This window comes from Juglans microcarpa x Juglans regia, chromosome 3S, assembly GCF_004785595.1.
Source record: "Juglans microcarpa x Juglans regia isolate MS1-56 chromosome 3S, Jm3101_v1.0, whole genome shotgun sequence".
In the NCBI taxonomy this organism is placed as follows: domain Eukaryota; kingdom Viridiplantae; phylum Streptophyta; class Magnoliopsida; order Fagales; family Juglandaceae; genus Juglans; species Juglans microcarpa x Juglans regia.
In genome coordinates this window covers 1,177,678-1,193,799 of record NC_054599.1, presented here as the reverse complement: position 1 = coordinate 1,193,799, position 16,122 = coordinate 1,177,678, and the positions used below count along the sequence as shown (strand labels likewise).

Here is a 16,122-nt window from a genome sequence, read left to right as displayed (position 1 = left end):
AAGATAGTATTCTATATATACATATATACACATATCGTGCATGTGAATTTTCTTACCTCGTATATATCCATCCATGTATATATTGACCATATTTGCTGCATATATTGACGTGACATTTTAATGCATTATATGAAAGCCATATCAGTTTGTAAATTTATTTTTATAAAATCTATTTGTGACTGTATTACTAGTCGGTAGGCATAATATCCTACCCCACTTATATCACAATATAAGGCTCATCGACATATGCCCCAACATCCATCCACTCGAAGAGCAAACATTGGCATTATTCATAATGCTAACTAGACTTTTCATGAAAATTTGTTGTACCAGATGAACAACTTTTGAGCTTTTAAAAAGAAGAGAATCCAGATATTGAGATTGCCTGTTTTAGGGTTGATGTGACCAATCATCAAAAGGAATGTTCTGATACTCATTAAACCATGTTGGGAGCTATATATTAATGTTACAAATTAACATTCACATCAAAGTTATTTATTCTATGCTTTACAACAACAGAATGCACTTGGTATGTTTCTTTAGCTGGGAACATATATATTCTTTATGCTCACATATCATTCAGCTTGAAAACACCAAGAATATTACATTTATAATCACCAATCAATTTCTAGGTAACAGAATTTCACACACTTGGCCTAACTAACAATGTGCAATCTGAGCAGTACGTAATGAATTGTCCATATCAACAAGCGGGAATTGACTCCACCGACCAAATTTTTACTGGGCGACAAATCAGGATCGAAACATCATTCATCACAAATGTACTCATTTTTCTCTCAAAATCCTCTTAAATTACAATGCCATGCCATAGTAATGGTAGTATTTTGTACAGAGTCACAAATTTAATACAAAAGACTCGCTTCTCTCAAATATCTTTTCTCTTCAACCAAATAAAGTAAATAATTCCATATCCTATCATTCTTATCGAACATAAGGATGTGCAAAGACACTTGCAAATGCACATATGAATGTGCCAACATCAAGAAGATTAAACAAACCAATGAGGCATTCATAAAAATATGTGGCAGCCTTTTTTTCCATTATATATATCAGCTTATGTTGATCATAAACCAAGATTTGATGGTGATCATAAACTAAGGAGGCATTTCATATGAATGTGCAAAGACACTTGCAAATGCACATATTCTCTTTTTATCTGTCTCACCATTATATATATATATATATATATATGAAGAGTGCTAAAGTCAACAAAGCAGTCTTCATGAGTTATTGTTCAGAGTCTGGTTGCTGGGACCAGTTCTCATCTCAGGAACATCTTTCCTGGCCAGGCCAAATATGGGAGAGAGGTTACGCTTGGCAGTAGGAGTCATGGGTATTTTCCTCTTTGTTTATTTTCTCAGCTCCCAAGCACTATTGATGAACAAATATCACAAAAACTTCACTTAATATTCCTATTTACATGGTGTTTACTGCAGGGAATGCTGCTTCTTTGTTACTCTATACGGCTCCCATGTAATGTCAACATTCTAATTTACTGCCTAGCAGACTTCATCTTATTCAAGTCCAGTGAGCAATACTGGACAGATTGAATCATTTGACCATTTTAATCAACTTTTTTTACTATGATTTTCTTTATATTTCAGATTAACTTTTTCAAGAGTCATAAGGAAGAAAAGCACGGAGGGGTATTCTTGTGTTCCTTATGTTATTGCATTATTAAACTGCCTTCTCTATACTTGGTATGGATTGCCAGTTGTAAGCAATAGGTGGGAAAACTTTCCTGTAATTTCCATCAATGGCCTAGGGATCCTTCTCGAACTCTCCTTCATAGTCATATACTTATGGTTCACTTCAGCTAGAGGAAAGGCAAGTTTCACATTTCACATTTAATAGCATAGTTTTGCTTGCATACATGATATATTACAGTTTACCATGCTAACACAGGATATATAATTCTGCTCTGAATGTATGCATGGGCCGAGTGCCTTATTTATATGTTCCAGCATACTGATTTTTATTTTTATTTTTAAAACATGGGTTTTCTCAGTTGCTACATTAAGATACAGCAGACATGCATGCACAATTACATGAGGAGAATATTGATGTATAAATATCATGAGGGTGCAGATGAAGGTAGCTGTGACAGTGACACCTGTTATCGTAGTCTTCTGCACCACTTCAATCATCTCAGCTTGTTCTTTCCATGGCCACCATCATCGAAAGCTATTTGTTGGGAGTGTAGGACTAGTAGCCTCTGTAGCAATGTACGGTTCTCCACTGGTGGTAGTGGTGAGTCATTGTTTCTCATAATTTCATGAAAATGTTCTCTGGAGCAACCTAAATAGCAACAGAAAATGTAGAAACTTTTTTTATTTGTTTCAAATCCATTCAAGACGTCGCATGTATACATGCCACTTCATTCTAAGTTCATATCTCCTGTTAAGGTTTCTATTCTTGGACATAGCATTTTGTTGTCACTGTCAGCATATAACTTTAGTTTTTAATTGCAGAAGCAAGTCATACTTACAAGGAGTGTGGAGTTCATGCCGTTCTACTTATCTTTTTTCTCATTCCTTGCTAGTTCACTTTGGATGGCTTATGGACTACTGAGTCATGATCTGTTTCTCGCGGTTTGTATCATAATTGAGCTCTAGGTCTGTTGTGATGTATATATTTCATAACTTCCATATTTCTGAAATCTGCAGGCCCCAAATCTGGTTGGTAGTCCTTTAGGTATCCTTCAACTCATGCTCTACTGCAAGTACAGGAAACGAGGAATTATGGAAGAACCTAACAAATTGGATTTGGAAAAGAATGATGAGAGATCCAAACAGCTTCAGCTTACAATTGATGGGAGTTTGAATGGAAAAATTTAGAAAAATCAACTGTGATCTTATTAGGTTCAAAAAAATGCATCAATGCATGCATGCATATGTATCTAAAGGCATGCACATATATATTTTGCCATTTCAGCAATGTTTTGTGTCATTCCAAGGGGTTGGTTTGTGATTGGCAGTACTTAATTTCACAAAGCAATAAATTTCAATGAGCCTAGAAAGAGGAGAAACAGCCTCAGCTCTAGAAGGGAATCTTTGTTGTAATGCAATTCTTACGAGACATGAAGCATGCTAATTGAGCAATGTCATTAAAATTACCAAAAAAAAAAAAAAAAGAACGAGGGAAGAAAAAGAAACAGCATCTTGCACTGAGTGGCTCTGCTCAATCTTAAGTGTAAAACATAAAATAATGGCATTACATAAATTCTTGAAATTAAACTACACGTGCAACAAAAACATTCAATTTATTGTTTCGGTAACAAATAAGCAAAAAGGGGAAAAAAATGCACTACTTGGAAAATAAAACTCTATAAATTCCACGTCCATCTTCTGTCTGTTCAAATGCCTCTTTACCAACTCAATCTAATCACTTGTTTCTCCAACGAAACAAAACAAATTGGAAAAAGATAATGTTTTTTCCGGTTTATGTATCTACTCAGCCACCTAAGCTCAGTAGAACCCCCCTTTATTACCTAGCGGTATCACTGTCCATGAAAAAACCAGCCTTTGTCAATAAAGGAACCAAAAAGAATCTCTTTAATGATTCATTAGAGCATTTATATAAGCTCTGGAAGGATAACTTCCTTTCTCTTCCTCAAACTAAACTTTTGGAGTTCCACTATTCACCTAGGGAAAGGTGAAAAGTGGCAAAGAATCCTTTCTTCCATTTTTTTTTGGGGGGGGGGGGGGGGATTCTATGAAATAGTTTCTCTAAGCAGATTTTTGTTTGCCAAAAACACAAAACCAATAGCTAACTTGCATTGTCATTAGCATCATTATTAATTTTTATTAGGTATGAGAAAAATAAAAGAAATGCTCTTTGGCTTTACATAGAACCTAATTTTGAGAAGAATATATCCTTGTAGTCCATTCAGCATCAACCAAATGTCAGGCGGCTGTCATCCCAACATGCATGATGATTGACCGCCATGCAATTGAAAAGTGAAAAAAAAAAGACATATTGAAGGTTCCATTTGGAATATTCTGTCACCACGGTGTATGGGCCCGCATTGAAGATTATGTAACACAAGTTGAGCCCATTCACAAACATGTTCATAATGCTCAACTGAGGGAAAAAGAATATGACCATATTTGCAAACACAATCAGAACCATTTTAAACAGATCAAAGCCTATGCCTACCCAAGTCACTACATGCAGAGATTTGCTACAGTGAGCTTAACCCTAAACAAAACAATGTTTTTGGCAATGAACAAAAACACAGGATATTTTCCAGAACTGCATCTACCTATAGTATAGATGCAAAGAGATAATACTGTCATGATACACTGTAGTAAATATCTGACTCATACATATGGAGGAAGATAACCTAAACCGATAATTTCAGATCAATTATTTTTTAACAACTCCATTTAATTTGTTAGCATACCAAAATCTGGACATAAAACCAAAGCCAAGAGGGTGTATGGAGAGCAAAAAAAATTAACAAGAAAGAAAAATGAAACAACTGAAGTGAGATCTTTAACGAGTATGTTGCTTTAAAGTAAACAGCCTCCACTATTGGATTTTAGATGCTGCAAAGTTGTATAAATATCATGACAATGAGGATGGGTTCTATCTTCTACAAAGAACACATGAACTCTGCTGTCCATCTCAATCCAACTACAACCAGGAGCCTTTTTTATGCCTAAGCCCCTTAATCTCTTCCTCACACTTGACTTCTCCCCCCATTTCCCCAAAATAGAATATATGTTAGACAGAATAACATAAGCAGATATTGGCTTAGGATCCAAACTGAACACTTTCTCAGCCACTCTCCCACCCAACTCTATGTCCATCCACAACCAACAGGCACTCAGCAAAGCTCCCCAGACAACCCCATCTGGTTCAATAGGCATCTTTTTTATAAACTCCTGAGCTTCTTGCAGATGGCCTGAACGACCAAGAAGATCCACCATACATGCGTAGTGTTCTAAATCAGGGGTTACTCCGTAAAATTTTTGCATTGAATGGAAAATTCGCATCCCTTCATCAACTAGACCAGCACGACCACACGCAGACAAAATCCCCACAAAGGTAGCTCCATTAGGAACAACTCCTTGCTTTAACATATCCTCAACTAGTAAAATTGCTTTGCAGCCAATTCCATGATGTGCAAACCCATTAATAAGAGCTGTCCAAGCTGCCACATTGGGTGAAGAGATGCCACTAAATGATTTTTGAGCATCGGGGATGCTCCCACATCTAGAGTACATATCTATAAGAGATGTTCCAACATAAGCATTTGATTCAAATGGTGTTTTGATCAGGTGGGCATGAAGTAATTGTCCTAGTTGAAGAGATCCAAGGCATGTACAAGCATGAAATAGAGTAGAGAATGTCGATCTAGTAGAGTTTATGGATAATCTGTGCAGGGTCACATATAGTTTGAAAGCCTCTTCATGGTGATGATTTTGAATATAACCCGACATCATTGAATTCCATGTCACTGGATTTCTTTCCCCTTTGATTTCTTCAAACAGCCTCAAAGCTTTATCAAGTTCACCCTTCCTGGAATACACAGAAATCATAGTATTCAAAGAACTTATAGTTTTTTGGGTCATTCTATTAAAAATCCTCTCTGATTCCTTGACTTGACCGCTCATTGCATAACCTTTAATCATCAAATTACATGAGATTGGATTCATTTCAAGCAGTCCATTAAAAATCAGTTCAGCATCTTTAATCCTACCCATCAATATAAATCCCCCAATAAGTGAATTGGAAGCATTTAAACAAGGATTTCCCATTCTATCATACACCATCTTGGCATCCTCAATAGCCTCACAATCACAATACAATTCAATCAATGCACCATCAATCGAGTGATCAAACTCAAATCCATATTTTATCAAAAGTCCGTGGACAGTCCTCCCTCCGCTTAGGCTACCCAATCTCCCACAAGCCCTTAAAACGCAATCCAAAGTAAACTCATTTGGCATTGCCTCAAAACTCCTTCTCATCCTCCTAAACAACTCCAAAGCCCTTTCACACCCATCCTCACTCCTCACAAATCCGGAAATCAATGTAGTCCATGCCACAACATCTCGGGATGGCATATTTTTAAAAACTTCCATAGCTTCACTCATTAAGTTACATTGCACATACCCTACAAGCATCAAACTCCACAGCAGGTCATTTTCAGCACGAAACTCGTCAAACACCCTCTTAGCTCCTTCAATCTCAGTACAGCTCGCGTAGAAGTACAACAATGAGCTACCCACAAACTCAAATCTTTCAGACCTAGATTTCAAAACCAAACAGTGAAGCTCTTTTCCCTCGTACACCAAACTCGAACGCGCGCACACACTTAGTATAGAGGAAAAAGTAGTCTCATTTAGCTTTATAGTGCCGTGGTGCATAATTGAAGTTAGTCTTAGGGCTTCATCGTATTTTCCCCATTTGGAGTAACCAGATATCATGGTGTTCCACGACACAACAGTTCGTTCGGGCATCTCATCAAACATTTTGCGTGCAATGTCAAGTTGGCCAATCTTGCAGAGCTGAGCTATAGAAATGTTAGTGGACACTATGAGATTACGGGTGGCTAGCAGAGGTTGATAAAGGGTTGTGAAGGGCTGGAAGATTTTCTTCCATTGACTGTGCTTCCAGGTTCCTAGAAAAGCTCGTCTCCGCAACATTCTGTGTTCCCGGAACCTGTTGGGCCGTTGGCTCGTGTCCGACCGTCCCCGAGAGAGAGGAATAAAACTTAAACGCACCGTTTCCCCCATTAAATATCAATGTTTTGTGCCATACAACGCGAGCGGCCAAGAGCCAAATTTCATTTATTTATTAGAGCACGGCTATCCAACAGCCACACTCTCCACATCTTTGGTTTTTTTTTTTTTTTTTTTTTATTTCCTCAATAATGTGCAGCTACAGCAGCTGATATAAATAATTTTTCTATTTCTTAACATCAACTCATCTAAAACCTAACCCAATATCTAAATACACAATTTATAAATTATTAGATATTACTCAATTCAAAATCTTTTTATATTTAAAACTTATGAATCTTTTTCAATTTAATATTTTTTTTGCATGCGAGACTTATGATTTTTTATTTTATTTTATATAAATATGTTTATTCATCTTAACATCTAAATACATCTTAAATAAATCTCACATTTCATAATTTTAACTCATCATTATTCATAAAAAATTTAATTTATTTTAACTCAGATCAACGTATCTTTTCAATGTAAAAAGACTAATTAAGCATATATGCCCAAAAAAAGGCATATATATATTGTGACTCTCAAATATGTCTATTAAATATATATTTATTTATATATTTTTAGTAAAAAATAAATTATTAGTAAATTTATATTTTTTAATATTTAAAAATATTTTAAAAAAATAAAAAATTCATTTATATTTATATGCATATTTTGGTGGGACTATTATGCGGTCCAACTTTTATCGTTGGTGTGTCGTTTAGGTTTTTTTATTTTTATTTTTATTTTTTAATATTTTAAATATTTTTAAAAAATAAAAATATATATATTAATATATTTAAAATCATTTCTTTAATCATTAATTTTAAAAAAATAAAATAAAATAAAATTATCAACAGTCATCGAGGACGGTCTAACTAGGTGGACAAAGAATCTTTTCCCACTTTGGTTTGGTGTATACCAAGCATCGTCCCATTAAAACTCAAATCAAATCAAATCAAATCAAATTCAGCAACCACAAACCGCCTCGAATCCACCATTAATCAATGAATTGAGAGGTTTTTTTTTCTTTTTGTGATAATTAATGAATAGAGAGATCTCACCTCTGCTTAGCTCTCAGAACAGATTTGGAAGATAAAATGAGATAAAAAGTTTTATTTCATTTGATCTTATTATTATATTTTTTTTAAATTTCTATATAAAATATAATAAATAATTCAATTTTTTCAAATCTTAATTTATATTTTTTAAATTTTAATATAATAATAATATTGAAACATAACATTTTAAACTTTCAAGTAAAATATAAAATTCTCATCTCATCCTCCAAACCTGTCACCAAGTTCTGTTTCCAGTTTCCTCGTTTCTTTCTAAAACCCTAACCAAAATAAATAGATAAAAGCTCAAAGCTATTATGCTCAGCCATTTCCTCTGCTACTTCCAATTCCATTTCCTTTCTCTCCGCTTTCGCCTAATTTTTTACCCTTAATTGCGTTTCTGTGTACGTTTATGCTCAATTCTTTCATTTCTTTCTCACTTTGTACATAAACATACATGTAGAAATAAAGATTTAATGCAGATTTCTTTTTTCTTTTTTACTTTTGCAATTTGAATATGCGTTGGTTAATGCATTGATTTTATATTTTCTCACTATAGGTTTTATCGTTTAAGGATGTAAAGAAGTTGATTTTTTAAGGATATAAAGGTCCTTTATTTCAATGATATGTAGTTACATAATCAATTTCTTTATAGGGGTTCGGGTTCTTGAGGAATCGATTGGAATTTCGGTATTCAATTTACGTTGTCGGCGTTATCTATATTTCTAATTTCTGTTTGATTTGGGTATGTGTGCTTTTACCGATCAAAAAGAAAATTGTGTTTGATTTGGATATGTGCGGAATATAGTGTTACCCATGGTTAGTTTTCCGCGCAATATAGTTTCTGCTTGCGGTGGCTTGTGTTTTGGATTGTTTGCTTCCACCTTGAAACATGTATTTTAGGCCTTTGAAAAAATGAGCTTGAAAATAGCTTTTTTGCCTCAATTTGGAAAATTTGATTCAAGATTTTTTTTTCCCCTGACCAAGAAAGGCCCGGTTTTGAAAATCCTATGAAGCCCTTGTTTGACAGAAAAGATGATTTATTGTTCAAATCAAATGTTTATAATATTGAAAATGCGTTCTTGATACTGAAAACATGATGGGTTGTAGGACAAGCAATGTGTGTGCGACTGTAATACGCAAGACATGCATGCCTGGATTGTGAAATCAGAAGTATATTGTAGACGTGGACAGGAAAGAGGTTTTAGTCCATGATTCTATTGCGTGTAACCTGACTATGAAATGGGTTTCTTTGTAGGGGTGGTAGTGAGGACACATTTTTGCGGTGTTCCAGAATAGGGTGGGGTTATTGTTCAAATGGCTTCTGTGTCGAGTCAGCCACAGTTTCGTTACACCCAACCTCCATCGAAGGTGCTTCATTTGCGAAACTTACCATGGGAGTGCACAGAGGAGGAACTGATTGAACTTGGAAAGCCATTTGGTAAAGTTGTGAACACAAAGTGCAATGTTGGAGCTAACAGAAATCAGGCTTTTATTGAATTCGTAAGTGCACTTTTATCATAGTTCAACTGTGTAGTATCCTAGATTTATAATGATTTCAAATTCAAGAGACTCTATTACTGTTATCGTGACAATTACTAGTATAAGTCTAAGGCCTCCTTTAATAGTGAGATGAGATGATCTGTGAATAGTAGTGAAATAGTTTGTGAATAATAGTGAAATGATTTGAATTAATATGTTTTATGGGGTTTTGGGAAATGAGAGAAAAAAAGTTGAATAAAAATATTATAAAGTTAAAATATTATTAGAATATAATTTTTGTTTTGAGATTTGAAAAACTAGAATTGTTTTTTATATTTTGTTTGAAAGTTTGGGAAAGTTGTAATGATTAGGTAACGATTAGATGAAAAAGTTGAAGATTTGAAATTGAAAAATGTTTGTATTTGTGGTGTTTAGATATTGAGATGAGATGGGATGAGTTGGGAGCACTTTGCTGTTCAAACCAGGCCTAAGTGTATTTCCTTGGGTCCTTACAAACTTGTATTGGTTTTTAAATCTTTCCTCCTGCTGTTTATGTTATATGACATCCTTCATTTTCTACATCTTGGTTTCTTCAGGCTGATTTAAATCAAGCTATTGCAATGATATCATATTATGCATCATCCTCTGAGCCTGCTCAAGTGCGTGGCAAAACTGTCTATCTACAGTACTCAAATAGGCAAGAAATAGTAAATAACAAAACTACTGCAGATGTTGCTGGGAATGTACTGTTAGTTACAATAGAGGGTGCAGATGCACGCCTTGTCAGCATTGATGTGTTACATTTGGTAAGCAAATTGCATGCTTTCCTTTACCGTTTAAAAGGTAAACTTGTGACTATAAGGATGCGTCCACTGAGTTATTGTAATAGGTTGTGTCATGTTTTGGAAAGCTTTTCTTTGACATAAATGTAAATGGATCAGCAGGCCCATGTCAAGGCAATAACTTCGATGGCAGCTTAGTGCATCGTGAGAAAGAGCACATGTGTGTTTGTTTCTTTCTCCTTTCCTTAACACTGCCTCTTTCTTCCCTACTCTTCCTCCTCAACTTCCTATACCTACCATAGTTTTGGCCTTAATCAATTTATTTTCTCTTGTGCATTCCTCTTACTCTATTTTTTGCATGCTCTGTGCTGCGATTTTTGCTAGTAGCATAGCTACATCCAGTATAGTTCTTATGGAATTTTGTGTTACTCAGTTATTAATCTTTGTGATTCTCTCGTAGTCATAGTTTTAGTTGGTTTTGATAATTTAGGTTTGTGCAGCAAAATCCACACAAGCTTTATGATGCTGATCTTCCTCTACTGGGAGAATATAAAATTTCATGGGAAAAGATTGTTCTCCTACCCTTCTCATTACTGAGCTAATGATTTTCTGTGAATTATATGAGGGATTATAGCCTTAGACACTAGTTTGTAGGTGAATAAATTTTTAACCTTGCAAATATTTGATACCGATGGACATGCCTAGCAGCATGATCCTGTTAGCATTTTTCAATGTGAATATGGAAGGACTTCCGGAAGTTGTTAGTTAGCCACTTTTTTCCTTTATTCACATATAATCATTGGGTTATCTGTGGGAATTATTTATTTCGTAAACACTTAGTTTAGCTGAAGTTCGAGCTTGAAGATTTTTCGTAGAATTTCTTTGGCAATAATGTGGATGCTTAGCTATATCTTTTTCAACTTTTTTTTTATGCCCTACAATTCTTTGTTATTTTTTCCAAATACATAAAATGCTAATTCCTATTCCTAGTGGCATGTATAATTGATAAAATCTGTCAGTTGTCCTTGTTTGCTTAAGGTTTTGAAATTTTGAATTTATAAGACGTTCCTGTTTTCTGCTCTCGATTATGGAATGAGTTAATAGATGCTATTGGTTCTTGAGTTCACAGGATTTTTGTTTTTGTTTATCTTTCTGAAAGTTATTTAGTGGTGCAGGTATTTTTTTTTTTTTTTTCTGCTCTTTTTACCAATCAAAAAAATTTGGTGATGCAGGTTTTTTCAGCTTTTGGGTTTGTGCATAAGATTACTACCTTTGAGAAGACAGCTGGATTCCAGGTTTCTTAAACTTTCTATTTCCTTCACTTTGTTCTCCCAGCATTTGAATACATGCTCATTTTGAATATATTCCTTTTTCTTTCCAGGCGTTGGTACAATTTTCAGATACAGAAACTGCCTCTTCTGCAAAGAATGCCTTGGATGGAAGAAGCATTCCTAGGTGACAGTTGTATTGTTTGTTTGACATGGTATTTAGTCCAATTTCCATGAAACATATGGCTGGTTATGTGGTTCATGCATTGAGTCAAGTAGCCCATTGGACGTTGGACACCAGTTGTGCTATAACTGATCTGTCAGACTCCAATTGGACTTTTAAACATCTCTTGCTCTACCTGTTTCTATATATTTTATAATTGAATACACGGAAAATATTGGTATGCTGTGTTGTGCCAACAGGTCCTTGATCCTGGCATTTTCATGTGCTCCATGGACAAGCTATGCACTTTATATACATTTTCTGTTAGCTGTTCCTTCATTGTGATGTACTGATATTTTTCGACCCTGGCTTCAGGTATCTTCTTCCTGAGCATGTTGGACCCTGCAACCTTAGGATCACGTATTCTGCACACACAGATTTGAGTGTGAAATTCCAGAGCCATCGGAGCAGGTAATTCTTTCCTTCATCTGAGCATCAATTATTTTCAATTTTGTTTTTCAATTTTCTGGAAAGTAGTTTCCGGGCCAACAGCTTTATAGATTTCATGGAATTGTGTTCTTTTTCTTCATCCCTATGGTTTGGTGTTTCCTATACTTGTTCTGTATTTGGGTTGCATCCCTTTGCGATTTGAATTAAAGTTAATATGACTTATCCAAAAAGACAGTATCCTATATTTCTGTATTTCTACTTGTTTTGTACTTAAGATGTATCTTTCCCTTATTGATTGTAGACAAGTCATGCACGCAAGTTTCTTATCCCTTTTTCTGTTGATTCAGGGACTATACTAATCCTTACCTTCCTGTTGCTCCTTCAGCGATAGATGGAAGTGGTCAGGTAAGGCTATGGGAATTGACACTTCCTGTAACTATGCAGACATCTAGGTGGTGGCACTCAAATAATCTATTTGGCATTCTTAGTTGTGGGCATCAAAGGTGTTGCATAGGCTATTGATTACTGATTTTGAGATAAGAGGGCTCTACTGGTAGAGGCTATCACACACACAATCATACACAATCTGATGATTTTTTTTTTGGTATCATTAGGTCACTACTGCAAAACATTGTCATGCATGTCATACTTAATAAACTTCAATTTTTGTTTATGAGAGATCTTTAAACTGTTAGATATTTCTTGTGGTTTGATTAAATGGATTTTTTCCCTTGTCATTGCAGTTAACTGTGGGTTTGGATGGGAAAAAACTAGAACCAGAGAGTAATGTGCTTCTTGCGTCTATTGAAAACATGCAGTATGCCGTCACCTTGGATGCTTTACATATGGTACCTATCATAATACATAGCAATTGTTAAATTGGCTCTCTTGTATTCACATTTCACCCTATTTACTTGGGTTGCGCCCCACTGCTCTTCTAATATAATTGAATTATCAAAAAAAAAAAAAATTTATGGCTGACTTTGCTATTGTTACTTCTCGTTTTATTTATTTGAAGTCATGTTCGACACTTCTTTTTCATTACATTTTATTCATACACTTTCCTTTGGGTAAGTCGTACACTTTTTTCTATTTTTTTGTTTTGGTGCAAATCAGTCATACCCAATTCTGATATTTCGCATGCTTGCTTTCATGGCTAGGTGTTTTCTGCTTTTGGGCCGGTCCAAAAGATTGCCATGTTTGATAAGAATGGGGGCGTACAGGCATTGATTCAATACCCTGGTAGGCTTTAAACCTGATTTTTTTCTTTGGTTGAAATGCTGTACTTACAAAGCGGGAGAGAAAAATTTTGAAATAATTTAAAAAGGATAATATGAAGATGTGCTTTGTCAGCTAGTGTTCATCATTTTCTTGTATCCATATGTAGCTCCTAACTTGCAACTAGGCCTCGTTTGGTTACATAAGATGAGAAATCTATGAATAGTAGTGAGATAATTTGTTAATAGTAGTGAAATGATTTAAGTTAAGATTTTTATGGATTTTGGGAGAGGAGAGAGAAAAAGTTGAATAAAAAAATTATAAAGTTTAGGTTAGAATATAATTTTTTAATATTATTTTAATTTTAGAATTTGAAAAAGTTGAATTGTTTTTTGTGTTTTATTTGGAAATTTGGAAAATTTGTAATGATTAGATAAAAAATTTGAAAATTTGAAATTGAAAAATGTTTGTGTTTGAATGGTGTTTGGATATTGAGATGAGATAAGATGAGATAAGATAGTTTCAAAGGTTTGTGAAACCAAACCAGACTAAGTGTACTCATTGTATATATTTTCTGTGTACTTGGGCTTAACCTACTTGATTCAATAAAATTTTATTTTACCTATAAAAAAGTTAAAGATGTGCTCTGTCGGCTAAGTGCTTACCTGCTAGCCTATGGACTTGTATAATTGCCCAAAGTGAATGCCAATATTTATTTTCTGCGGCATGGTTGCTTGAAAATCTGTTTCTAATTGTCTAATCAAGTGGCTATTGGATTGTGGTTGTGTGTTTGTGGTGTGTATGCTTACCCTAATTTCTCGCGTCTGTTCATTTACATTGAAGAAAACTTCCAACAGGCAACAAGTTATGCTGTTACGAAAATGCCTTATTTATGTAAGCAAATCAACTTCAAAGAATGACAGGATGATTGCCTTGTGGAAGATAAATATCATGTTAATCTACCCAACACCTATGCCTTTTGAGTTTATTGTTCGTTTCATATACATGTGCGTTTTAGATATGTTTGTATGTCTGTCTACTGTAGCACTCTCATGTTCTCATTATTGCTTTATGGGTATTGTCTACATCCTTAGTAAGAAAAGATTGCAGCCTTCCATATATAGTAACAAGGATATGTAACTGGTACTGATGGTGCCATACTTACAGATGTTCAAACTGCCGTTGTTGCCAAGGAAGCTTTGGAAGGACACTGCATCTATGATGGAGGATTTTGCAAGCTTCACATCTCATATTCACGCCATACTGATCTCAGCATTAAGGTAATCAGACTATATCCTTTGAGAAGAATCTTGTCTTATGTTTTATGGTAGTCATTTACATTAATTTGGAGAAAGGGTAAGGTGGTTTCTGGGTACTACTTCTGATACTTTGTGATATGTGCAAAATTATACAAAATTATACATTGATCTTCAAAAATGAGATGCACCATTTGGTTCTTTTTATGGAAAGAAACGCAATCCTTGGTAAGGAGAAGGCAGGGATTTTTTATATTTTATTATATGAATTTACTGCTGTTCTGTTGATAACTTTATGTTGTTGCCCTACTGCCCTGCGTCCCTGGGCTTTCAGCAGAAGTAATACTTATCTTTTTGCCTTTTTCTTCTTTCTTTCCCTTTTTCTTTTGTTTGGGGATGGTGTGTGAAGGGGAAAGATTATTGACTTGCCGCAGGATTGGAAAATTAGCTCTACAACCCCAGTACATCACTTAATTTTATATTTTGTTGATTATAGTATACTTGCAACCGTGATGCATGTTTTGGACCTTGATGTCTTTGGTTTACTGAGCCGGGGAGGAAGGGAGGGATGTTATGAACAATCATGGGATGTTCCTTATCACGTTTCATTGATTTAAACTTGAAATGAATAAACGTCACATTTGGTGTTTGGTGTGTTGATTACAGGTCAATAATGATCGGAGCAGAGACTATACAATCCCAAACAACCCTGTAGTGAACCCCCAGCCCTTGGTTCTTGGGAACCAGTCAGTTTCGGTAATGGGTCCTACTGTTCAGTACAACAGGACTCCATTCACTCCCACTCCAGAGCACCCTGTGATGCCTCAGTCTTCAGCTGGGTGGGGCACTGGTGTTCCACCAATGCCGCAGTCCATGCCAATGCAGATGCATAATAATCCTTACATGCCACCTGGGACAATGCCGTTTCAAGTTTCCCCAGGAATGATGCAGTCATCGATCCAGAGTGGCATACCACAGTCATCAATGTTGCCCCGTTATGGATCTGGCCAGATGCAATAGTCGTAAATATAGGCAGGTGGGGATGTGAGTGCGCTTTCTTGAAGGATCTGCCTTAGTCTTTTGCTGTTTGGTATGGCTTGCTATTCATGCCCCTTTCTTTGGTTCTAATTCCTCGCTCAAAATACACGCAATATGCATTTTCTTTTGTGTTTAAACTAATGTTTTAGCCTCTTGGTTCTTATATATCATCATTGACGGTTACTTTTCGATGCAAGTGTTATGCTAGTTTACTGCTTATATTTGGTGGACCACTTTTATATGTGCTCCACTGTGCATACCTTCGACCTCTGGGCTACCCATAGTTCACAGGAACCACTCCATTGAACTTATTTTTAAGAAGACACCATAACTGTCAGTCATCGCATTAGTGTGGGGCTCACACTTTGACGAAGTCGCGTGTGTTCCACGTGCCTCCAAGGCCTAGACACATCGTACCAATATCTTCACATTTACACCCCACTCCACCACCCTCAACTCATCTCATTGGCTCATGCAGCCTTCGTGTTGACACTGTATGCATTCATTGAGTGTTGCTAAAGATTAGAACTTTCTGATGTATCCCCATGGTGTAAACCCCGTTGACTTGTTGGGAAAATGGAGGAAAATCACTTTGATCTCTTGGTTTGGAGAAATAAGGTGGCTCATGAGGAATGGAAAGAAAAATATTCTATTT

At 35.5% G+C, this 16,122-nt stretch overlaps 3 protein-coding genes across 4 annotated transcripts; 2 read left to right on the top strand and 1 right to left on the bottom strand.

Annotated features, from left to right (window-relative positions):
* Nucleotides 1–1,216: 1,216 nt before the first annotated feature.
* LOC121258255 (bidirectional sugar transporter SWEET3-like) lies at nt 1,217–3,066 on the top strand. The gene is made up of 6 exons (XM_041159708.1): nt 1,217–1,354; nt 1,458–1,494; nt 1,626–1,848; nt 2,110–2,271; nt 2,493–2,612; nt 2,688–3,066. Exons 1-6 carry the CDS (start codon nt 1,318–1,320, stop codon nt 2,856–2,858), a joined length of 750 nt encoding a protein of 249 aa, XP_041015642.1. The 5' UTR covers nt 1,217–1,317; the 3' UTR covers nt 2,859–3,066.
* Nucleotides 3,067–4,534: 1,468 nt separating this feature from the next.
* LOC121258254 (pentatricopeptide repeat-containing protein At2g13600-like) lies at nt 4,535–6,782 on the bottom strand. Its single transcript, XM_041159707.1, has one exon. It carries the CDS (start codon nt 6,765–6,767, stop codon nt 4,536–4,538), a length of 2,232 nt encoding a protein of 743 aa, XP_041015641.1. The 5' UTR covers nt 6,768–6,782; the 3' UTR covers nt 4,535.
* A 1,276-nt stretch (nt 6,783–8,058) lies between these two features.
* LOC121257826 (polypyrimidine tract-binding protein homolog 2-like) lies at nt 8,059–15,656 on the top strand. 2 transcript variants are annotated; one of them, XM_041159075.1, is made up of 11 exons: nt 8,059–8,214; nt 9,069–9,313; nt 9,889–10,098; nt 11,307–11,369; nt 11,456–11,529; nt 11,881–11,976; nt 12,303–12,360; nt 12,699–12,803; nt 13,116–13,197; nt 14,341–14,453; nt 15,096–15,656. In XM_041159075.1, the coding sequence occupies exons 2-11, from the start codon at nt 9,128–9,130 to the stop codon at nt 15,447–15,449; spliced, it is 1,341 nt and encodes a 446-aa protein (XP_041015009.1). In that variant the 5' UTR covers nt 8,059–8,214; nt 9,069–9,127; the 3' UTR covers nt 15,450–15,656. The 2 variants fall into 2 exon arrangements, with proteins under 2 accessions (XP_041015009.1, XP_041015010.1); XM_041159076.1 differs by lacking the exon at nt 8,059–8,214 and adding an exon at nt 9,728–9,785 and having other exon boundaries at nt 9,178–9,313.
* The last annotated feature ends 466 nt before the right edge of the window (nt 15,657–16,122 follow it).